The sequence below is a fragment of the Myxocyprinus asiaticus genome, chromosome 16, assembly GCF_019703515.2.
Source record: "Myxocyprinus asiaticus isolate MX2 ecotype Aquarium Trade chromosome 16, UBuf_Myxa_2, whole genome shotgun sequence".
NCBI lineage: Eukaryota > Metazoa > Chordata > Actinopteri > Cypriniformes > Catostomidae > Myxocyprinus > Myxocyprinus asiaticus.
In genome coordinates this window covers 2148050-2173917 of record NC_059359.1, presented here as the reverse complement: position 1 = coordinate 2173917, position 25868 = coordinate 2148050, and the positions used below count along the sequence as shown (strand labels likewise).

The 25868-nt window shown below is 37.4% G+C and overlaps 1 protein-coding gene across 2 annotated transcripts in view; it reads left to right on the top strand.

Annotated features, from left to right (window-relative positions):
* The window catches only part of LOC127453633 (pleckstrin homology domain-containing family G member 4B-like), a 62408-nt gene that overhangs the window by 11236 nt on the left and 25304 nt on the right, over positions 1–25868 (top strand). For both annotated transcript variants that reach the window (XM_051720171.1, XM_051720173.1), the window contains exons 2-7: positions 6409–6606; positions 9330–10560; positions 22070–22273; positions 22419–22542; positions 22778–22871; positions 24853–24939. In XM_051720171.1, the coding sequence (XP_051576131.1) occupies positions 6409–6606; positions 9330–10560; positions 22070–22273; positions 22419–22542; positions 22778–22871; positions 24853–24939 (1938 nt within the window). The remainder of the gene's footprint in view (positions 1–6408; positions 6607–9329; positions 10561–22069; positions 22274–22418; positions 22543–22777; positions 22872–24852; positions 24940–25868) is intronic.

Sequence of the window (25868 nt, the reverse complement as noted above, 5' to 3'; positions counted from 1 at the left end):
ACTGCACTGAATAAAGTTTGTAGTTTAGGCCAACTGCTCAAAACATGTTTTTCAAAAGATCTACCCAAGGCTAAGGCCAGATCATGGTCTTGCAAGGCTCCTGGGCACACATATAAAGTATGTTTCTGGCCTATAAGCACTTGGCCAATGCGCGGTCTGGTTCAACATGCTTAATATGCACTTAACAGCGTTACTGTAGTGCAAACAAACTTCAGTACTCAAGGGGGTATGCGACAGGGTTATTTTCAATTTGTTATTCCAGTTTGGTTTTGTTTTCATTAGTTTTCACTCTTTGTCTGTTAGTTTTATACTAGTGTTTCCTAGTTTTAGTTTAGTTTAATATTTTTGTTTTAGTATTTTATGGCTGCCAAAGCTAAAACGTTTACTGATATAATTTAAATATGTTTAATGTTGTTATTTTTCTCTGGGCAGTCTTGTATTACCACTATCTGTTTTCATCTTTAATGAAGATGGATTGTAAATGTTTCAGATTTTATCAAAAAGTAAAACTTTAATTAATTCAAAGCAATTTTTTTTTCTATTTTAGTTAGTTTTGGAGTTATGAAAAAGTATTTTAGTTTAGTTTTAGGTTTTTCCAGCCATGTTAGTTTTTACTTTTATTTCAGGTAACGAAAATGTTTTCATGTACCCTTACAAAAAACAAGAACTTGCCGCAAGTTCGCCACTGATTATTTTCACATTCAAATGAGGTTTGCGGGAACAGGGCGGAGTTTTTTTTCTGAAATAGTATTACGTGCCCTCGCAATAGATTTGCATTCTCTTGCAATACATTTACCATGGTTTTACTATAGTAATCATATTTTAACCTTGATATTTGTAGGAAAACCATGGTAATAATACAGGAAAATTAAAACTATGGTAATAAAATCATAATTTTGTGGTTATTATGGTTTTACTAGAAATACCATATTATTTGTAGTAAAACCATAGTAACCACAAGAATTGCCATGGTTAATCTATAGTAAAACTATACTATACTGTATGAATACAGTATACTGTATTAAAACCATGGTTTCCGCCCAAAAATATGGTTACTTAACTTACTTTTCGTAGTTACTACAATTTTATTATAGTAAAACCATGGTTTCTGCCAAAAACGTGGTCACTTAACTTACTTTACATATTTACCACAATTTTACTATAGTAAAACCATGGTTTCTGCCAAAAACGTGGTCACTTAACTTACTTTACATAGTTACTACAATTTTACTATAGTAAAACCATGGTTTCTGCCAAAAAACGTGGTCACAACTTTTCATAGTTACTATAATTTTACTATAGTAAAACCATGGTTTCTGCCAAAAAACGTGGTCACTTAACTTACTTTACATAGTTACCACAATTTTACTATAGTAAAACCATGGTTTCTGCCAAAAACGTGGTCACTTAACTTACTTTACATAGTTACTATAATTTTACTATAGTAAAACCATGGTTTCTGCCAAAAAACGTGGTCACAACTTTTCATAGTTACTATAATTTTACTATAGTAAAACCATGGTTTCTGACAAAAACGTGGTCACTTAACTTACTTTACATAGTTACTATAATTTTACTATAGTAAAACCATGGATTCTGACAAAAACGTGGTCACTTAACTTACTTTACATAGTTACTTTAATTTTACTATAGTAAAACCATGGTTTCTGCCAAAAAACGTGGTCACTTAACTTACTTTACATAGTTACCACAATTTTACTATAGTAAAACCATGGTTTCTGCCAAAAACGTGGTCACTTAACTTACTTTACATAGTTACCACAATTTTACTATAGTAAAACCATGGATTCTGCCAAAAAACGTGGTCACTTAACTTACTTTACATAGTTACCACAATTTTACTATAGTAAAACCATGGTTTCTGCCAAAAACGTGGTCACTTAACTTACTTTACATAGTTACTATAATTTTACTATAGTAAAACCATGGTTTCTGCCAAAAAACGTGGTCACTTAACTTACTTTTCATAGTTACTATAATTTTACTATAGTAAAACCATGGTTTCTGCCAAAAAACGTAATCACTTAACTTACTTTACATAGTTACCACAATTTTACTATAGTAAAACCATGGTTTCTGCCAAAAACGTGGTCACTTAACTTACTTTACATAGTTACCACAATTTTACTATAGTAAAACCATGGTTTCTGCCAAAAACGTGATCACTTAACTTACTTTACATAGTTACCACAATTTTACTATAGTAAAACCATGGATTCTGACAAAAAACGTGGTCACTTAACTTACTTTACATAGTTACCACAATTTTACTATAGTAAAAAAATGGTTTCTGCCAAAAAATGTGGTTACTTTTAATCGTTACTACAATTTTACAATAGTGAAACCATGGTTTCCGACAAAAAACAAAAACAAAACATGGTTAGTCGTGGATACTACAATATCACTATAGAAAATTATTTCCACCAAAACTATGGTTACTACAGTCTACAATATTACTATAGTAAAACCATAGTTAAACTATGGTATATGTATAGTAAAACCATAATTACCACAAAATTTGGATTTTTATCACCATAGTTTTCGTTTTCCAGTATGATCAGTATAGTTTCAGTACAAATATCATGGTTAAAATATGGTTACTGTAGTAAAACCATGGTAAATTTATTGTGAGGGAACGCAAACTATTTCATAAAAAAAAATGTCCACCCTGCCTTCTAAGGGGCTCCGTAAACTCTTCATTATTGCCACATAAGTGTATGCAAGTAGCGGCAATTTTGTCCACTGTTTCCAAAGGTTTGCTGCAGGTTTATCACTACCAGTGAAGAGCTGCAAACTTATGGCAAACATCTGCAGCAAACTGCCAGCTCATTTGCATGTAAAAATAATAAGTGGCAAGTTTGCGGCTAGTTTGCAGGAAGTTTGCCTCTAGATTTTTTGTAAGGGTTCAATTTCATTTTAGTTTTTGTTAACAAAAATAACACTGGTTTGCGATGAAATCAGATTATATCAGAGTTTGTTGGAAAAAAGCATAACGGACTGCTCAAACATCCCAAGACCCAACAAACGCAGACTGAACGCATTAAATCGGTGAAAATGGACACCAACGAACGCCTAGTCGCCAACAGGGTGAACACAATGATCCTACAGAACCCAACAACCGTCGGATGTTGGTGTTTGTTGCCATTTGTTGAGGCAGTGTGAATTAACCTTTAAACATTCAAATGTGGATTTTTGCTGTAATTTTTTTTACAATTTCGATTTTTATTAAAAAAATAAAGTTTGAACTTGGATGCCTTTCTTCCTTTAAAATGATTGGTTAAGACCCAAACAGAATGGTGTTGCATGGTATTGGTTTTGTTGTATGCGCTGAGGAACCAGAGACCCTTGTGGTCCGTTTGCACTAACTTTGGCAGTCTTGAGATGCATTACATGAGGTTTTGGAGGCCCCTGGCTGGCTGAGGGCCCTCTGGCCCAGTCCATTATCCAGCCATGTCGTAGTCCTAAAAAAGCGCCCTTGAATGATGTTAGAAATCATGTTGCCTTTCCTTCTATTGTTAGCTTTTCCTTCACAGTGCGGTTCCTCTCTTCCCTGTGGTTTCAGTAAGAGCTGATATTTCTGGAGCGCTGTGAGCTGCACTGCTAGTGTGGGTAATTTAGTTTCCTAGAGTTTCTGCAGGAGGAATTAAACAATGGCTGCCATGTGGAGGAGTTGTGGCATGTGGAATGCTCATTGTATAATACGGTGCCAACGGTGCAAAACAAACAGGTAAACCACAAGATCTCGCTCTGAGTTTTCTTCAGCATGTCCTCAAGTGTTTTTTTTATTGTGGTAAGTGGTCTTGTCACTCAAACAACTACAAGATCATGTCCATTGGCTTCTGCAGCCTGATGGCTAAAGCTAATGTTGACCGGCTGAGGTCACGGATATGTTAGTAGAGGAGGTTGGTGTGAACATATCCTGCGGGAAAATCCAGTGCTCCACAGATGATACAGAGACAGGATTTTCCAACCCGCCTGTTATTGTCCAGTCAATGACGTTACATTGACAGGTGCTTCCTGTCTCATCAGTGTCCCGCGACCTCCTGACATCCTGTTGTGTGTGTAAAGTGGGGTTGTGGATTTGAACTTGTGACCATCACAGGTCAGGAACTCCAACCCAAACAGTCTCACCGACCAAACCAAAAACAACATGGTGGCCATGGAGGGGGAATTATGTTTACACTATTGTACTGTTTACAATTATATGGTGTGATTCAGTTTAATGTTAATGTGTCCAATATCAAGAGGAATTTAAAGCAACAGTACACCCAAAAAAGTTACATTCTGTCAGTATTTACTCTCAAGTTGTTCCAAGCCCATATGCTGTTTTGTAGAACAAAAAAAGTAGATTTCACTGCTTTTCTGACAATGAAGATGGCTGTCAATCTCCAAAAGGGACAAAAAATGTACCAGAAAGTATCATAAAAGCAGTCCATATGCTTTGTACGCTACATTTCAAGTATACTTAAGTAAAGGTCAACCGATATTGGATTTTGCAGATACGATAACTAATCTGGTGGAAAAGGCTGATAACAGATTAATCGGCCAATAGTAAGCAAAGTATTAAAGTAGCCACTGTCATACAGGCTAAACAATATTGTATGACCAGTAATTCATCAACAGTAGATCATACATCCTCAGTCAAAATCAACATCAACATTAAAATTTAATTTGTATTCATTTATATCTATTTAACAACAAAAAATCTTCGGAGTACTAATTTCTATAAACTTACTGTAACAAATTGGACCTCCCTGAGTCCTGACAATAATACGGAGGAACACAGAGGAATAAAACGAAAAAAAAAAAAAACTATTGGCAACTATTGCCGCTGATTTTTGCCAAAAACGATAGTTACAAAAATCAGCTATCGGTGCCGATTAATCGGTAAAACCAATATATCGGTCAACCTCTATAATTAAGCCAAACGATAGCTTTGTGTGAACAGGCTAAAGTTGTCATTCAGTGAAGATATTCAAATGTCATTCTTGTTCATGTTTAAATTCAAATACAATGCTGTTAGAAGAATCACAACTTTTTTCCCATCATTGTCAGCAAACAATTGATTCCAGCATGTGTTGTAACCGAAAATAAAGCAACAATTTGAAGGAGAATAAGATTTTAGAGTTTTGTGGAGGGTACAGTTTTTTTAAGTGAATAACGATTTTATTCATTCTGATTTTTGACGATGACCGATAGTTTAAAAAACAGCTATCTTGCCGCATAATCGGTAAAACCGATATATCGGTCAAATTCTATAATTAAGCCAAATGATAGCTTTGTGCGAACAAGCGAAAGTTGCCTTTCATTTAAAATATTAAAATGTCATTCTTGCTCGTGTTCAAATTCAACTACGATGCCGTTAGACACATCACAACTGTTTTTCCCGTCATTGACAGCAAACATAATTGGTTCCAGCATGTGTCGTAACCGAACATAAAGCGACAGTTCAAAGGAGAATGAGATTGAGATTTACAGAGGGTACAATTCGTTTAGTGAATTATGACTTTATTCATTCTGATTTTTGATGATAACCGATAGTTCAAAAAACAGCTATTGTCACGCATAATCAGTAAAACCGATATATCGGTTGACTTCTATAATTAAGCCAAATTATAGCTTTGTGTGAACAGGCCAAAGTTTCCATTTAATTAAGATATAAAAATTGCATTCTTGCTCATGTTCAAATTCAATGCCGTTAGACGCATCACGACTTTTCTTTCCATCATTGACAGCAAACATAATTGATTCCAGCATGTGTCGTAACCGAACATAAAGCGACACTTTGAAGGAGAATGAGATTAAAGAGATTTATGAAGGGTCAAATTATTTTAGTGAATAACGACTTTATTCATTTAGATTTTTGACGATGACCGATAGTTAAAAAAACAACTATTGTCATGCATAATCGGTTAAACCGATATATCGGTTGACTTCTATAATTAAGCCAAATTATAGCTTTGTGTGAACGGGCCAAAGTTTCCATTTAATTAAGATATAAAAATTGCATTCTTGGGGGCCTGGATAGCTCAGCGAGTGTTGACGCAGACTAACACCCCTGGAGTCGCGAGTTCGAATCCAGGGCGTGGTGAGTGACTCCAGCCAGGTCTCCGTAAGCAACCAAATTGGCCCGGTTGCTAGGAAGGGTAGAGTCACATGGGGTAACCTCCTCGTGATCGCTATAATGTGGTTGTCACTCTCTGTGGGGCGCGTGGTGAGTTGTGCGTGGATGCCGCGGAGAATAGCGTGGGCCTCCACACGTGCTACGTCTCCACGGTAATGCGCTCAACAAGCCACGTGATAAGATGCATGGATTGATGGTCTCAGACAGTAAATAAAACATTGAGAATGTCAAGTCTAACTCTCTCAATGTTTGTTTTGTTGCAGGACTCCGAATCTTTGGATAATTGCATTCAGAGCATCCTCTCCGCACTTTATCCTCCATTCAGCTCGACTGCGGCTACCGTACTGTGGCAGCTCTTCAGTGTGGTGGAGAGACAGTACCGCGGTGACGGCCTGCGCTGTTTCCTCGACTTCCTGCTGCCTGCCAAGAGAATCCTGTACATTATCAAACACGAGGCCTGTGTGAGTGCGCTCACTTCAGCTGTTTCATTGGACAATTGTGTGTCAAAAGCATTACCTAGTCAATAAAAACAGTCTTAAGAAACTTGAAAAGCCACTGATGTGGAATTTATAACAGCCAATGCCAATGTCTAGAGAGGAGGGTAGCTGATGACTAATATAATGCTGATGTACATGCAATACAATTTGAGACATACACAAGTTGCTACAATTAAATGAACACCGATTTTACAGAAAATGCATTCAAAATTCACAAAGTAAAATAAAAGTTTATTATCTATTGACAAGACTGATGCAGATCATCTCTAAATGGCCAAATATTTTGCATTGCTAATCACTAGAACCCACTCACTATTACTTTACATTATTTTTAATGATATTATTTGCCCTATATTTTCACCTCAGATAATGGTGTTTCTTTTTAAACCGCACACCTTGACTCTGATATCAAAACAGCCTTAAAACAAGCTAGACTGACTTGCATAAGACTTGTCTTCAGAGAATATATCTTGAATTATTTGTATTTTTCTAACAAGAAAAAACTATTTGCCAACAGGGTTTATGATTCAAGATATATTCTCTAAAAACAAGTGTTGTTATATTTGAGAAAGCACTTTGCTCGAGTGGGAGCCTGAGAAGGAGTATGAATATTTCAGATTGAAAGAAGGTCCATTATTGTTCTGAACAACAGCCTCCATCTCCCAAATGGCCCAAACACAGAGTGTAGTGAACTCACCGCGGTGAACTTGGCAAAGAGGATCAGTGTGAAATTAAACGCTATGGGAGGTGTTTGATTTCTGCAGGGTTGTGTTGTGTGAGTGCATATCTGAAACCGTACGCTGTTGTATTCAACACTGGGATTATTACTTTCAGACAATGATCAAATGCCGCTGTTTTTCACTCACTGAGTTTTTTATCATTTTATTAGTTGTATTTAGTGTGAATCTATTCAACTGTTGTTTAATGCTGTAACCATAATTAAGATCTTCATTGTTTTTGTGCCAGATAATATGTATACCTGATAGTTATGTATTTTAAAAGATATAGGGGAGACCGGGGCTAGTTGTCACAGGGGGAAGTTGTCACAACTGCTCAGTAACAATAATATTTGGGGTCAAAAGTCCAATTATGTAAATGTGTGTTTTATCTAGCAGACGATTTGTATTTTGGTATCAAACACCTATTTCATAACCATCTTGAATTCTACCTTCCAAAGTAAATTTTTACTTTCATATTTGTGTTATAGCACTTTAGTAAACAAGCGAACATAATCAAACCACACTGGCATACATTATGAAAGCAGATTGTTACCGAAAAGCTTAAATGCATTCTTAGGACAAAGGTATTTTTTATTTATTTATTTATATTTTATAAAAGTCAGGTTGTCATGTGTTTTAATTGGCATAAATGTATAAATTACAATATGTTGGCCACAATGTTTTGATATTTTTGTATGTTACTCTTTCCATTTTTGTTGTTTAATGAATCCTTTTGTGCCCCATAATTGTTTTACTTTTTAAATTTGGCTGAAAAGCCTATGACAAGCTGTTTAATGCACATGTACATTTTAAGAGATGAAGATTTAGTTTTTGTGGTTGTGAAAGTGGTGACACCCTCCCCCATTGCCCCACAATAGCTGCTTTTCCACTATTGGCCAGTGCGAGCCAGGGCTATCAACTGGTCAGACGGGGCTAATAACCTCAGACCTCGAGCCGCAAGACCAAAATCGATCTGCATTCCAACCATCGGGCCAATAGCCCTGCAGTGTTGCCCTAAAACCCGCCCTTAATACGCCGCCCTGGTGCCAATGTCGCACATCCTGGCAGTTTCACAAGAGAGAAGCTCAAGCTGAAGTATCAGTCTCTGGAGACTAGCTAGCCCTCGAAAAAAAACACAGATTTGTACTGTGCCCGCAATTTGTAAAAAAAATGTCCGAACCTGTACCGTTGTGCGCTGGATACACAACTTGCCCAAATATTCAAAAGAGCCCTGATTTCATCTACTGACCAGTACTGATGATTCTCTATTCTCAGTTAATCTGTTGAGGTAATCTGGTAGCTAGATAGTTAGAAAAATTGGAAAATGAGTATCTTGGTGCTGACCTTCTGATCTGACTCAGCGAAGCTCCACCTTTGACATTGACCCTCCCTCAATCTCCATTTGGCCTTCTTTGGCCCAAGGGTAATCGGCGGGCCAGGGCGCTTGGCTGTTGGCCCCTAGGAAGCCCCGAGGAGGCACGATGATGCCCCGGAAGCAACAGTGGGAACGTAACTGGCCCTGGCATGCACTAGCACGCCCTCCTTTTGCCCCGATAGTGGAAACATGCTAATGTTCACATGAAACCTACGCCGCTGGTTTAATGGCAGATTACATTGTGGCTAATTACCCCATGTAGTCTGACAACATACCACGCTATCTTGTAGGTCAACGTGTGTTCAATTGCCTATATTTTGTTCCTGGGCAAAAACTATGAAAATAGCCAAGACTACTAGGTATGTGGCTATGCAGAAACTGACTTTCAAAAATTAACCTATTCTGAGAAATATTCACTGGAGTAAAAAGTGACAACTTGACCTGGTCTCCCCTATGCACATTTAAGTAGACTTCAATGTAGTTGTTCAACTTGTATTGTTGCTAACCACTTTTTAAAAGTGTAGCCTGCATATGAAGGACGTCTGTAAGGAATGTGGAATTAAATTGGAATAATTTGTCCTTTTTTTCCACAGCTCCGATTCAAAGGCCTGTTGCTGTACCACGAAGGATGGCCACTGTGTTTACATGAGAAAGTGGTTCTGCAGCTCGCACCCCTGCATAAAGTACGCCTGAGGCAGGGAGATTTCTACCTTCAGGTGGTTCCTTTAGGCCGCAAGGCCGCCAAACTGGTCATAAAATGCCTTTCGGGGAGCGGGCAAGCCATTGCAGAGATCCCAGTCGCCGAGAGCATGTACGGCAATGTCTTCACGCCTGACTTCTTGCAGAATGTAACCCATGAGCGCAATCTGCACCCTCTCCAGAACTGCCTTCTCAGCACAGGCACCGTGGTTTACCGGACACCCTGGAAGAACGTGGTAAACCCTTTGTTCGTGACCAGCACTGCCGACGCCATCATGCAGGCGCGGAGTGGCGGTGAAGCCTTGCGAGGTCAGCTGAGCACCTGTAGCACCCGCGGCTCTACGGGAACACTGGACAGTCGCCGCAGCTCCAGAGACTCCCTGCACTCACAAGGGGTGGAGTCCACTGTGTCGGAACCCGTCCTCAGTCGTAGCCTCACGGATATGGGCATCAGCTCCCACCACCCGGAAGACTCAACCTTGCACCAGATGGATAAGCAAAGTCCCACGTCCAAAACCCACTCCCTTCCCCAGACGCCCACCTTGAGCAGCCCGGATCAGGGTTTCGGCAGAAGCGGAGGTGGAATTGGTCACAAAAGCCTTTTGTTTAGCACGGACCTCAGTAATCCCAGCCTTCGTAAACGCCATCCTAGAGATTCTGCGGCTTTTGAGTCACGACGGCTTTTCCGTAAGTCATATATGGAGGCGCTGCAGAACCCGATGAATCTGGGCTCCAGCTCCGAATCAATTCTGGAAGAGGCAACAGAGTCAGAGCCAAGACTGCAACGAGGTTCGGACAGCCGCTCTGTTGCAAAGGAGCAGGTTCCTCGAAGGATCTGTGCCCATGACTGGTTGGGAGGTGAGGAATCTCGCTCCGGTTCTCGTGTCCCACAAACACAGGGTGTTAAAAGCGCTGAGCTCAGTCCAGGGGAGAGACGCTCCAAATCTCTTGAACGTACTAACAAAGGCCCACAGGTTAAAGGTCATCGGACTCGATCTTCCTCTGGTGGATCATGTAGTGGACTTCCAAAGAAACTTATGAATGGTTATGCATTCCGTTTCGGCAAACTGGACTTGGAAGCAGCCTTTCCTGGCTTAGAGAAACGGAGCAGCAAAGAGAACTCAGGTAAAATAGCATTTTTCAGCCCTTTGAAAATGCTCCATACATAAAGAACACTGCAGAGTATCTTTTTTGGGCTTCTTGCCTTTTTTTTTATTGGGAGAGCAGGATTCATTTCAGATTTGAGATTGGATCTCCTGCAGGGGCACCAAGAACCCACTAAGGCTTACATTTAAATTACATGCATTTAATTACATCTGTAATTATACTGCTAACCTAACCCCTGATCCTAAACCTAACCCTAACCCAACCCTTACCCTAAAACCTAACCCTAACTCCGATACACTCATGGCAAAGTTCTTCTTCGGCCTTCACTCAGAGCTAGAAAGAAGGTTGAAACAGCTGCACGGTATAACATTAAGATACTGCCCATGCTGCTAGTGCCGGCATTTAGAGGATATTTAAATATGAGATATATGCTGTCCTGACTACATGTAAAAAACAATGTGAACAAATATGTTGTCATTAGGGTTGGGCGTTATGGCTTTAAAAATTATATCTCGATATTTTTCAGCCTATTGACGATATTTGATATACAGGGGTTTCTGGGGGGTATGGGGGAGGTAACCCCCCCAATAATCAAAACAAGCAAGTACAACCACCCCCAATATTTATACAATAATCAGTGGAAACATGTATATTCTTCACACTGTAACCCCCCCAATGTTCAAGCCAAATCTATGCCCTTGTCGATATATATCTCGATAATTATATATTTGCTCTAAAATGGCTCAAAAGTTGTTAGTTTTTTTTTTTTATCAGAGGAACCATCATTTCATCCAAGTCCGTGCATCTTATCACGTGGCTTGTTGTGCATGGCACCGCGGAGACTCACAGCATGTGGAGGCTCATGCTACTCTCCGCGATCCACGCACAACTCACCACACGCCCCATTGAGAGCGAGAACCACTAATCATGACCACGAGGAGGTTACCCCATGTGACTGTACCCTCCCTAGCAACCGAGCCAATTTGGTTGCTTAGGAGACCTGGCTGGAGTCACTCAGCATGCCCTGGATTCGAACTTGCGACTCCAGGTGTGATAGTCAGCGTCAATACTCGCTGAGCTACCCAGGCCCCCAAATAAAAATCTATTTTAAAATAATTCGTTAATTAGGGAGAATGAACTTCAGTCATTTTCATTGATATGCACTTTATATTTATATTTCATTTAGAATGATACATAGTGGCTTAATAAAAAGCATTATTTAAAATATCCTTCAAATGTTTTTACTAATACATTTTTGTGAATGAACAAGGAGTACAAAGCTACTTCACTGACTTATTTTTGAAACCCCAGTTGAACATTGCATAATACTAATTTATTACTGTGGGACACGTCAGGTTTTATTATTATAATATAAAACTGAATTATCATTATTGTTCTGATTGTTAGATTTGCGTTATACAAAAGTCATTTATTTCTGTCCTGTTTACTTCTCCACCTGGGGCTTTTATTGCGACACAGAAAAGGCCATGTGTATGTAGCAGTTTACAGTGTTCCACATTTCCTGAAACGCTGTAATCGTTGCCTTTTCTGTTATACGATGCCCCGTTTGTAGAATTGTATAATATCTTGTTGCGGTTACTAATGTTTGTAATTGTGCGAATGCTTGAACCTGCATTACTTTGACTTCACAATGCATGTGAACTGAGTGCCGCCATGCATATGCACATGCACACAGATCAGCGCGTCACTGGTTTGTTCTGAATCACACACAGACCATGTTTATCTGTCTTTAAATCACAGCGTTTTGTGGAATAACAGTCACATATGACCAACTCGCCATTTTGATTAATTGTGTAGCCCTGAAGGATCGTGAAATTAGTCTATTCTTTATGAAACTTAATGGCCAAATTAAAGCTCATTAAAATCATTGCGATATTCACGATATTGGTCGATTTTACATCGTCAGCAAAATTAGCTCGATTATATCGTTAATATTCGATATATCGCCCTAGACTTGTCATCTAACTTGACTTGGAATTCACATGAAATCAGTAAAAGAAGCTGTATTAATCACCCGATGATACATTGGATATTTCAACTATCTTGCACTGGAATCCAACATGCCTCCACAAGCTTTTAACATGCTCAGGGTTACCATATAAGAGATGCCAACCCCCAATCAGCACTTTATACTTGGGCAAATTGAAAATATTCCATCCAGTATTATACTTGATACTAAAACTGTCATAAATTCAAACATAGTTATTCATCATTGGCACGCGAGCAAAAGCAAGTGAAAGACTCCAACTCAAGTGTGTTCATGTTGACTGATCTTGAATAAGTGAAGAAATTAACCGCAAAAGATGTTGACGTGAAAGTTGGTGGAGCACTAAGTCACACCCACCTATCACATGGACCAGTGGCGCTGTTTCAAACCACCGCAACAAACTCAAAAACACCTTTTTGGCCAGATTTTGTTCGCACTCATTCTTTCTTCGATTTAACCTGAAGTAGATTGCCGCCTTAACCCTAACTTAAACCTTAGCCTAAAATCTGATTGGTTAATAGGGATGTTGTTCCAGAAAACTGACAAGGTCACAGTTCTGACCAAAAGCATCTCTTGACAACCTGTTTTGCCTTCTAACCAACGTACTGCACGTTCCCTCATTCTGGCAGAAACCAGAATTAGCTTCCCTTTTCAAATCATGCAGCCTGGGGGTTTACAGACAGTCTGTTGTGGTTCAGTGCATTGATGGGTAATTACTGTATCACCTGCAGCTAAATGCAGGTCAAGTCAAGTCATTTTTATTTGTATAGCGCTTTTCACAACACACATCATTTCAAAGCAGCTTTACAGAAAATCATGCATTAACAGAAAATGAAACTCTAATATCTATAAAGTCATCATTGTGTAGTTTGATAAAAAAAAAAAAATAACCTTTGGAGAAACCAGGCTCACTGTGGGGGCCAGTTCCCCTCTGGCTAAACCGCAAAGTTATTTATGTGCAGTGCAAGTCATGGTTTAAAATTAGTAAACTAAGTAAGTGTTAAGGGTCAGTGTTTAAAACAAAGATTTTATATGAACTGTAAGATTAATGACTAAGTTGGCAATTATTTGATAGTCTATGTATTCCATTATAAGAGTGTAGTCCATCAATAGACAAAGGTGATGCAGGCAGAGATCAGTGAGGTACATCACTGGTCATTTCGGTGAGGTTCAATGGGGTCCATCCTAAATCCAAGTTTCAGGCAGTGCAGGTCCATCAACCAGCTCGTCTGTGAGCAGGCTTGTAAATCCTCAGGACTGAATTTATGTCTCGTGTCTGCATGTGAGGGCTAATAGCGTTTGTGTTTTGGAATGTTTCAGTGACAGGCATGGCCCTACCCTTCATAGGCGTGCTTTTCTTTCCAACATGATGTTCTGTTAAGATGAGGTCCTGTACCCCAAAGGCATGATACTGTGCTGAACGCGTTTGGGAACATGTTGCCAGGGAGACTGCACTGTTTTATTTAGCTCTTCCTGCCGTTGAAAGTTTAAAAGAAAGAGTGTTTTGCCTTCTGTCTAATGTTGCAGGCGAGGGGAGTGTTTGGGCCTATCCGCAGGAAATTACAAACTGTCCGGAATTCTTACATGAAGTGGAAGGGTTGTATAAGTGCAAACTATTAATTAAAGTTGCTGTAAGCGATTTATTTCATGGAGAGGTTTGCAAAAAAAATGTACTACTCCCTGAAAGATATTACTGAAATAAGTGTTGTGAGATATCTCATCTGTCTCTGTGACAGCTCTAGACTCTGTAAACAGCAAACAAATGTTTGTCCGCAGACAGTGATGCTTGCTGCCTGTCAATCATTTTGTGCGTTCTCATAGTATTGTAGTTGCAGCGAAATATTGAGGCTTAATGCCATTTTTATGCCATGTTGCTCATAACAGTTGTCAGAGGAGGGCGCTATTTTGCTGCTGTTGTTTTTGACAACCGTTTCTGCTCGTGTCGGTCTCAATAAAGCTAATTTGGTATCTTTGGAGTGCGGGGTTTTGGAAAAAGGGGGCGTGGCTAATCCAGCGGCTCAGTTTGGTGAAATTCTAGAATGGCTAAAATCGTTTACAGCTCCTTTAACAAGCTAAACTTTCAATTAAAAAGCAAAAATCTTGCCTCTTCCATATTTCAAAATTATTTAATGCTCAATTTACAGCATTTGTGGCATAATATTTATTGCCGCAAAAAAATATTTCGACGCGTCCTTCGTTTATAAAAAAAAAAAAAGAGAGAGCAAAAATCGTGGTTTCAGTAAGGCACTTACGATAGAAGTGAATGTTGCCGATCCGTAAACATAAAAATACACACTGTTTTAAAAAATGTTAGTGACAAGATGCTAACCTTATTCATGTTAACATGAATTTTGCGCAATAAAATCAGATTTTTACCCACATGTTACACTGCTTATAATATTACAGGGTTTACCAGCGTTATGTTGTCATGACAAAGAAGTTGTAATATTGGGTGTTACTGTATAATGATAAGATAAGTGATCTTATCACACTATATTAACATGCATAATGGTTTTATCTTGTAGCTGTGCTTTTGCAACATTTATGGACTGGCCCCACTGACTTCCACTTTACTTTCACTGTGATTTTTTGCTTTTTTGCTTCTTAAAATAAACAAAGAGCAAGTCGAAATTTCTGATATGAGTTTCTGATATAACCAGCCACTTCCACAACAAGCGACATTGCATTTTGTTGGTCGATTTGTTTTAATTTACACTATGTTGTGCTGGATAGCTCCGCCTATAGTTAAATCTCATTGGTCTGAAAACAGTAGTTGTGTATTACAAATCAAAGATGTTTTGAGGCCAGGGGAGGGAGGTTTACACACTGCACAGCTACTTACCAGCTGGCTACTGTTACACCTGGTTAGGACATTGTTAGGGGGTACACACCAAACACGTTTTACATCCTTTCATGCTGTTTTTCAATTATTTTCCTATATAAACATGCACTAGATGGACTTCTTTGACCGTTGCTCCAAGTCTCACGTCTTCCCGTGTCAAGTAAAAAAGAGCTACAACTGTTAAAAATGCATGTCGAAACACCTGCATTCCTGGCACTGCGTCTATTGCTAGGAAGTGTTTGAGTGAACATGCCCTTAGATATGAATTCATACTCTATGACTCTCATTTTACTCTCTTTTTATGATGTCTGACACACACTCACAAACACACATTCATTGATTTAAGTAAATTCCCTTCTGAAAGAGTGTGTGTAGTCCCTCTGCTCGATGGCCTCCTTTCCCGCACATGAAAATCAGAGCCATTGAGTCTCGGCTGAGAGCCACAGCGGATCCGATGACACACCTGAGGGAGCATCTGTGTGCCCGTTACCTGCTCCGCTCCCAGCGCTCTTCAGCTCCCATCCAGATGGTTTCCCTTAGTCATAATGGGAACTATTGTGTCCCGCTGAGTTAGTGAGGCTGCTATAGAGCGGCTTAGTGTAAACCCATCTCGACGTAATATCTATTCTATTACTAAACCCAAGCAAAGTAGAGGTCAGCTCAGACTTTGTTCCGAAAACAAATGCCAATGACTTTGAGGCTGGATCAGATGACAGGTGATGTGGTTGTACTTGGCCTTTGCGATTCCAGTAGGTGCCTTGTGATTAGATCCCAGTTCCCATGATACCACAGAGCTCGGCTTTAGCTCTCAGATGTCGTATGCAAAGTCAAGCAAATGTTGTTTGGCTGCTTGTTACAAGGTTTTTAGGCAGTGTTGGGGAGGAACTAACTGAAAGTTGCAACGCTACTAACGCTATTAAAGCTACTTCCATAAAATTATAATCAGATTACTTTGCTGATTACGTAATTAAAAATGTAATCACATTACTAATTACGTTACGTTTAAGTTACTTTCTAAAACACTTTTTTGATTTTCTGCTCAACAAATTCAAAATAATATTTATTTTCTCCTTGTTCATTGTCGAAATGCAAAAAGACATATGAACGTGAATTTACATTTGAACTGTATTACACATCAATAATACTTCTTAAAAATATTTGTAACTCAAGTAAAGTACTTTCATTGAAAGTCAGTAACTAATCTGATTACAGTAAATTACAATGTAATGAGTTACACTACTTTTTGTGCCTAAAAGTAATTCGATTACAGTATCTAATTACTTTGTAATCAGATTACATCCAACACTGTATGTAGCGTCACAAGTCTGATTCTTTCTAATGAATCAGTTCATTCAGATGGTTGATGTAAATGATCGGATTCAAAAGAGTCCAAGTACAGCATTAAAAGTAAATATTATATAAAATGCTGTTTATTATTATGTTTTTGGCTCCGTTACATAAATTAAGGGAATATCTACATTTTGGTCAGTTATATAAATTATTCATGTTTTTTTTCCCCCCAATTGTAGTAATTATATCTGTTCAAGTCATCACCCTGATTGAGACAGTAGTGTGTCTTTTAATTCATTTAATATACCTTATTGATTTTCCTGCCAATAAATACAGCTTTTACCTGTTTGGAATGCCCAATTCCCAATGCGCTCTGAGTCCTCGTGGTGGCGTAGTGATTCGCCTCAATCCGGGTGGCGGAGGACGAATCTCAGTTGCCTCCACGTCTGAGACCATCAAGCTGCGCATCTTATCACGTGGCTTGTTGAGCGCGTTGCCACGGAGACATAGCATGTGTGGAGGCTTAATGCCATCCACCGCGGCATCCACACTCAACTCACCACGCGCCCCACCGAGAACGAACCACATTAAAGCGACCATGAGGAGGTTACCCCATGTGACTCTACCCTCCCTAGCAACCAGGCCAATTTGGTTGCTTAGGAGACCTGGCTGGAATCACTCAGCACACCCTGGGATTCGAACCAGCGAACTAGTAAAAATACAGCTTTGATAAAAGGATCAAAGATTAATCGACAGCATTTGTGGGATAATGTTGATCACCACAAAAAATATTTTCATCTCGTTTATTAAAAATTGTGATTCCAGTGAGGCACTTACAATGGAAGTGAATGGGGGCCAGTCCATAAACATTAAAATACTCACTGTTTCAAAAGTATAGACACAAGACATAAACAATATGTGTGTTAACATGACTCTACTTGGATGAAAAGAAATGGTAAATTTTTACACATTCCATTTATATGGCGTCAAAAGCTTGTTAGCTTTTAAGCTTAATTTTAGACAGAGAAAACATAGCACACTTTACCCAAAGGCTACATGTAGCCTGCTAGCTTTAACCTCCTGAGACCCCGTGTCCACTTGTGTGGACGTTACGCTTTGGCTTCGCTATAGGCTATGCATAATTTCATTTCATTTAAACTGACTGATCTCAGTTGAGGAGACTCTAGGCTGTCATTAAAGGCTTAAACTTTCGACGCACTGAGTCATGTGACCAAACAACATGGCGCCGACCACAGCGGAGTAGGTCTTTGGGAGAAACGACAGCAAAACTACATCTGGTAAGAAACCTCATTAAGTTTTTACATTAAAACCAATTTGAGTCAAAAGATTAGAGTCTCTAGTTTCACCCGATATGCCATTTTAAAAATTGCATCGATATATTGCGAAACGGCACGCTGTTAAACACAATGACCACGGACGTGGACTATAGGATCATTTTCATTTAAAATATCCTCTATTTACAGTGCATTGAGAATCAATGAATGCATCCAAAAGCTGAAAATGTGTCTTTCAGAGGCTTTATATGGAGTTAGGATGAAAATAAGGTGCATTTCAAACTGTTCTGAGACCAGTGCAGACAGACAGCACACTGGAGGTTAAGTCATTCACTAAATAGGGAGCAAGGGAGCATCCTATAGCTCTCTATGCAGTTAAGTGCATTCACTCCTAAAATCTGATCAAAAGTTCAGTTTCAGGCTGCAGATGATGTTTGGATCACTCAACATGTTTGACAGACATGTGACAATGATAATCAGTACATAGATTCACAATTTATAATGTATCATTTTATTTTAACATGGTTGACAGTGATTGGATGATGCTGGTAATTACTTTGAATCAGAATTAATTATGCTAATTTCTGATGTAATGTCTGTAACATGAATAATCAACACTCCTGAAAACATAATAAAGTATTTGATGAACAAAATCAGACTTTCTATAGCTTAGTATTATTTACAATTTCACAACTTAGTCCCGCTGTCCACATATGTGGACATACATTATTAGGAAAACGATTTGATCTAAAAAAATTGTTTTTTTGCATGTTTATTAGGTGCTACTAGTCACAAATCAGGAAGGGGAATGAAAAATGCACACAGCAGTCACGCTCGGGTCTCAGGAGGTTAATATACTGTACATATACAGTGCCGGAGGTTGTCTTATAATAAACATACTAAACATATTAAAACTATCCCAATGCAAGTTGAGACAGAACATATCGAAGGGCTTGTCTCCTATTTTAAATAGCCACTAGCTTTTAGTTTGTCAGCCTTGAACCATGATTTGCTACATGCTATTGCTAGTCATTGTAGAGAGTGTTTTATTGGACAAAAAGTTGTATATGCCCCTTAATACAGGATGAGTCATCAATATGTGTCGTCTGTAGTCCTGGAAGAGAAAAACTGTGCATTTTAAATGCATATATGTGCTAAAAATATATTATTTTGTCGACTTATCGGAGCACACTAGAATATAGATGGCCTCAAAGCAAACAGACATAGACTAAAAGACACAAAACTCAGATTTAATGAAGTCCTCATGTGGGTTTCATGAGTAGGAATAAACAAAGTTTTTGTGTAAAGCGTCTCTGAAAGTTGGTCTCTGCTTTTTATCCTCATCCTGAGAGGTTGTGTTGTATTGTTTTGGGTCACCAGGTTGAGAAGATAAAGCCTGAGGGTTTAAATTCTGGAGAAAGTTCACAAACATCTGCCTTAGCTGGGAATGCCAGTCGCAGCATTCCTTTAACTGGAGCCTGAGGGCTTACAAACTGAGTGTGTGTATTACAGTCATCTGAAGAGTTTGTTCATGCGTTCACACACCTGGTCTCGATCGTGACTCAACATTGACTCACTGTTTAGTTTTTATCAAAACCCCCGAACACGATCTTTCTAACTGCCTGATAGTCAACCCACTATGTGTGCTATATAGTGAAACGTAGATATAAGACTGATAAGAGTAGTGCACAAAACTGATTCTTTTCATCTCTACATTTAAATATTAGTTTGAACTTTAAGCAAGTTTATAAGTATCTGCCGACTACAATGTAGCAGAAAAGATTAAGTACTTTCTACATTGAATAAGTTAATGTGTGAGCTTGAAATTATTAAGCAAATTTAAGCATGTAAAAATAAAAAAATAAAAAAGTATGATTGTTTGTTATCTTTATAACGTGTCATCATGTGTCAGTCCTAAAGTAGAAAACCTTCTCATATTTATTCGCTCATTTGGTAAATAAAAGAAGTACATTTTTACGTAAATTTTCCCAGCATTCACTGGGCTTGAATAATTAATGAGCAAGTTTATTTGCACTGTATTTATTGTTGATTTTGTTGTTACGTTTGGTAACTGAAATGTTTGTTAAATTTACTCGCTGACTCACAATCAATATTATGTCATGAAGCAGATTTTTACTCAATGAAAATTTACTTTAATTGTAAATCTTGTCATTTTTTTCAGTATAGTAAATTATGTCTATATTTGGGCTGAGAAATATAGCTTTTGATCATATTTAATATATATCTCATACCATGTCATGACTATCATTGTGGTTGTATATTATTATTATTTATTATTAGAAATATCATATATTTTTAATTATTGCTAGTATTGTTTTATGTATTCTTACACCTTCTATATTGTTTTGATTGTACCTAAAAATCTGTTTGTATTCTGCTTTATGTATCTGATCACAAAAACATAATACAAATATTATATACATTTACATATACATTTTATATAAATATGGCCAACATTTTTTTGGTGATCAAATGTTATTCTAACACACACACACACACACACACACATATATATATATATATATATATATATATATATATATATATATATATATATATATAACATTTCAAAAAATATTTTAGCCCATTTTTAATATTTACGCATTTATATTTTATAACAAAATTAAATTAAATTGTGTAATATTTAAGACATTTATATTAATATAATTTAAAATATTTAGTTTAAAATTTATTATTATTATTATTTTATTAAATTTGATGGAATTTTATGAAATTAAAATTTTAAGATTATTTTTTTGAGTGTGTGTGTGTGTGTGTGTGTATATATATATATATATATATATATATATACAGTTGTGCTTAAAAGTTTACATACCCTGGCAGAAATTGTGAAATTTTGGCATTGATTTTGAAAATATGACTGATCATGTTTTATTTAAGGATAGTGATCATATGAAGCCACTTATTATCACATAGTTGTTTGGCTCCTTTTTAAATCATAATGATAACAGAAATCACCCAAATGGCCCTGATCAAAAGTTTACACACCCTTGAATGTTTGGCCTTGTTACAGACACACAAGGTGACACACACAGGTTTAAATGGCAATTAAAGGTTAATTTCCCACACCTGTGGCCTTTTAAATTGCAATTAGTGTCTGTGTATAAATAGTCAATGAGTTCGTTAGCTCTCACGTGGATGCACTGAGCAGGCTAGATACTGAGCCATGGGGAGCAGAAAAGAACTGTCAAAAGACCTGCGTAACAAGATAATGGGACTTTATAAAGATGGAAAAGGATATAAAAAGATATCCAAAGCCTTGAAAATGCCAGTCAGTACTGTTCAATCACTTATTAAGAAGTGGAAAATTCGGGGATCTCTTGATACCAAGCCAAGGTCAGGTAGACCAAGAAAGATTTCAGCCACAACTGCCAGAAGAATTGTTCAGGATACAAAGAAAAACCCACAGGTAACCTCAGGAGAAATACAGGCTGCTCTGGAAAAAGACGGTGTGGTTGTTTCAAGGAGCACAATACGACGATACTTGAACAAAAATGAGCTACATGGTCGAGTTGCCAGAAAGAAGCCTTTACTGCGCCAATGCCACAAAAAAGCCGGTTACAATATGCCCGACAACACTTTGATATGCCTCACAGCTTCTGGCACACTGTAATTTGGAGTGACGAGACCAAAATAGAGCTTTATGTTCACAACCATAAGCGCTATGTTTGGAGAGGGGTCAACAAGTATTATGCTCCTTGAAATATATATATATTATTACCTATAGTGCTCAGCCCAATTATAGACATAATTTATTACTCAAAAGATAATGTCCTTATACACTTGCTCAAAGTTCAAACAAATGACTTCATAAATAATATTTAAGTGTTTGCTCTGAAATGGCTTTTTTTTCTATATAGTCCAAGGAATCATAATTTCAAACAAACAGCCAATGTTGTCAAGTAGATTCAAAAACATTGTAACATTCTGAGTGAAGACACAAACAAATCATTGACTCAGGAGTTTTAAAGTGATTCAACAAACAGCCTGTTTATTCCTAGTCGTTACCGTAGTAATGAGATTCCATTTTCTGGTCGATTGTGTTCATAGCTCTCTCTGAAGAGGGTGTCCGGTCCAGCGTGAGGAGGAGCAGTACCAGTGGTGATGAACTTCTGCTTCCCAAACCTTCCAATAGACCATCAGTATGTCCTGCCCCATCCACAGCGCCCTCTACTGTCTGTACCCCGTCTCTGCCCTCACTGATGACACAGGTCAACCAGGAACTCTTGACCTCTGGTGCGATCACTCTACCTGGTACGTGATTGGGGGCCACATCTGTCTGCAGATGTTTCAAAATGTTATCTTTTTAAGATTCGTTGCAAAACAATGTCGTTTTGATTGATCAGGGAAATCATCAAACTTTACCAACCCCTGTCTCACGCAAACCACTCCACCACAGGTAATCAAGACCGCAGTGGTAGAGCAGTGCTGCAGGTGTGCACAAGAAATCAGGTGTGGACACATGCATGTTGCACTGTGAATGAGATCACTGGGCTGCTGTGCTACTTCTGCCACAGACTGCGGTAAGAAATGCATTCACACTCTGCTCGTTTTTCTGCTGGTTAGAATGCTCTCTCATTTACACTTCCTGTGCTGCAGTGTGTGTCTCGTAATCTCAGCTACATCTCTGTGGCACCAAACCAGTGGGCACATCACTCACATAATCAACATGGAAAGTCTTTGCTGTTGGTGCATTACGATAAAGCAAGACACATTCTGTCGCAGTCCTATATGCTAAATGTCTTCCCTTGTCTTCAGGAGGGAGAAATGCAATCTGGGTTTGACAGTTGTCGTGGACAGTCGCAGGCAGCCCGTCGCTTCGACACTTTTATCTGCGCTGTCTCAGTTTCAGGTGAGACGACACATCATTTCATCAAGTCATGAATCCTAGTCCTTAATCAATTAACCACAGAACTCCTGAGTATAGACACGGTCAAGACACTGTCACTGCTCATGAAACAAACACAACCATTCTGAAAATATAGCTAGTTAGTTAGTTAGTTAGTTAGTTAGTTAGTTAGTTAGTTAGTTGGTTTCAATTATTATTTAACTGAATTATTAATGAACTAAAATTGTTAGCTAAATTAACTAAATAGATTTTAGCTAAATGTTAGTTAAAAGTTTAGTGAAATTAAGTACATTTGTATTAGTTAGTTTAATTAGCTCAATTAAGTTTAGGTATAGTTCGCTAAAATGAAGTACATTTTATTTAGTTAGCTAAATTAAATACAAATTAGTTAGTTAGTTTGTTTGTTTGTTTGTTGGTTAAATTAACTGCATTAACTAGTTTATAAAAGTCATTAGTTAACTAAAATTGATAGCTAAATGAGCTAAACTGATTTTAGTAAGTTGATTAGTTAAATTAAGTACATTTTTATTAGTTAGTTTAATAAACTCAATTAATTTGAATTAGTTTGCTAAAATTAAGTACACTTGAATTAGTTAGCTAAATTAAATAAAAAGTTAGTTAGTTAGTTAGTTAGTTTGTTGGTTAAATTAACTGCATTAACTAGTTTATAATAGTCATTAGTTAACTAAAATTGATAGCTAAATTAGCTAAATTGGTTTGAGTTAGTTGATTAGTTAAATTAAGTACATTTTTATTAGTTAGTTTAATAAACTCAATTAATTTGAATTAGTTTGCTAAAATTAAGTACACTTGAATTAGTTAGCTAAATTAAATAAAAAGTTAGTTAGTTAGTTAGTTAGTTTGTTGGTTAAATTAACTGCATTAACTAGTTTATAATAGTCATTAGTTAACTAAAATTGATAGCTAAATTAGCTAAATTGGTTTGAGTTAGTCAGTAAGTTAAATTAAGTACATTTTTATTAGTTAGTTTAATAAGCTCAATTAATTTGAGTTAGTTTGCTAAAATTAAGTACACTTGAATTAGTTAGCTAAATTAAATAAAAATTAGTTAGTTAGTTAGATTGGTAGTTAGTTAAAAGAACTGCATTAACTAGTTTAAAAATTCATTAGTTAACTAAAATTGATAGCTAAATTAGCTAAATTGGTTTTAGTTAGTCGATTAGTTAAATTAAGTAAAATGTAATTAGTTAGCTAAATTAGCTAAATTTTAGTTAGTTTAATATATTAAGTACATTTTAACACAAGTTAGTTATATGAATTACATTAATTTAATTAATTGATTAGTTAACTAAAATATTTAGCTAAAACTAAATTGATTTTAGCTAGTTAGTTTCATTAAGTAATTTATAATTAGTTAGTTAGTTAGTTAGTAACTGTAGATAGTTAGCAGTGTTGGGTAAGTTACAACTACAAATTACATCTTCTACAGTGTGCTAAATTAGCTAAATTGATTTTAGTTAGTTCGCTAAATGAAGTACAGTTTAATTAGTTAGCTAAATAAGGTAAATATTAGTTAGTTAGTTAACTTTTATTTATTAAAAATCTATCAAAACAATAACAGCAAAGAGTCTCAGCAAAGTTTTGGCCCGTTTTAGGTTTGATTGTTTCTGGGTCAGGCTTGTGCTTTTGAACAGTGCATACATGCAAATATTCATGTACGCTCTGTTGTGTCAGTGATGTGAAATGTTTGAAGAAAGTCTGTCCTCAGGGCTTCAGACATACGGGCCTGTGTGAGCTCGTATCTCAAACAACACTGTGACAACGATCAGTCTAAACCTGCAAACAGATACACACACAATATATGAGAGAAGAGGGCTTTGAAATAGATCCTTTATGTTCAACTAGTGTTTCATAATGAGTATATTCTTATGATGTAATCCATTTAGACTTTGTATTAATGAATGTGTTTTGGACATGTGTTTTGATATTTATTAATGCCATTTTATTTGTTCTGTCCCATCAGTCTTCTATACCAAATGCACTTTACTCTGTTCTGTTACTCGTGGACAAAGATTCTGCAGTTAAACTAGAGAGAGACTTCACAGTTCCAGTGAGTAAATCTGTCTGTCTGTCTGTCTGTCTGTCTGTCTGTCTGTCTATCTATCTATCTATCTATCTGTCTGTCTGTCTGTCTGTCTGTCTGTCTAACTATATGTCTGTCTGTCTATCTATATGTCTGTCTGTCTGTGTATCTATCTGTCTGTCTATCTATCTATCTGTCTATCTATCTGTCTATCTATCTGTCTGTCTGTCTGTCTGTCTGTCTGTGTATCTATCTATCCTATCTGTCTGTCTGTCTGTCTGTCTGTCTGTCTGCCTCTGTCTGTCTATTTATATGTCTGTCTGTCTATCTATCTGTCTGTCTGTCTGTCTGTGTATCTATCTGTCTGTCTATCTATTTATCTGTCTGTCTGTCTATCATCTATCTGTCTGTCTGTCTGTCTGTCTGTCTGTCTGTTTATCTGTCTGTCTGTCTATCATCTGTCTGTCTGTCTGTCTGTCTGTCTATTTATCTGTCTGTCTGTCTGTCTATCATCTATCTGTCTGTCTGTCTGTCTGTCTGTCTATCTATATAACTATCATCTGTCTATCTGTCTGTCTATCTATCTGTCTGTCTGTCTGTCTATTTATCTGTCTGTCTGTCTATCATCTATCTGTCTGTCTATCATCTGTCTGTCTGTCGGTCTGTCTGTCTGCCTCTGTCTGTCTGTCTGTCTATCAATATGTCTGTCTATCTATCTGTCTGTCTGTCTGTCTGTCTGTGTATCTATCAATATGTCTGTCTATTTATCTGTCTGTCTGTCTGTCTATCATCTATCTGTCTATTTGTCTGTCTGTCTGTCTATCATCTATCTATCTGTCTGTCTATCTATCTGACTGTCTGTGTATCTATCTATCTATCTGTCTGTCTGTCTGTCTGTCCATTTATCTGTCTGTCTATCATCTATCTGGCTGTCTGTCTGTCTCTGTCTGTCTGTC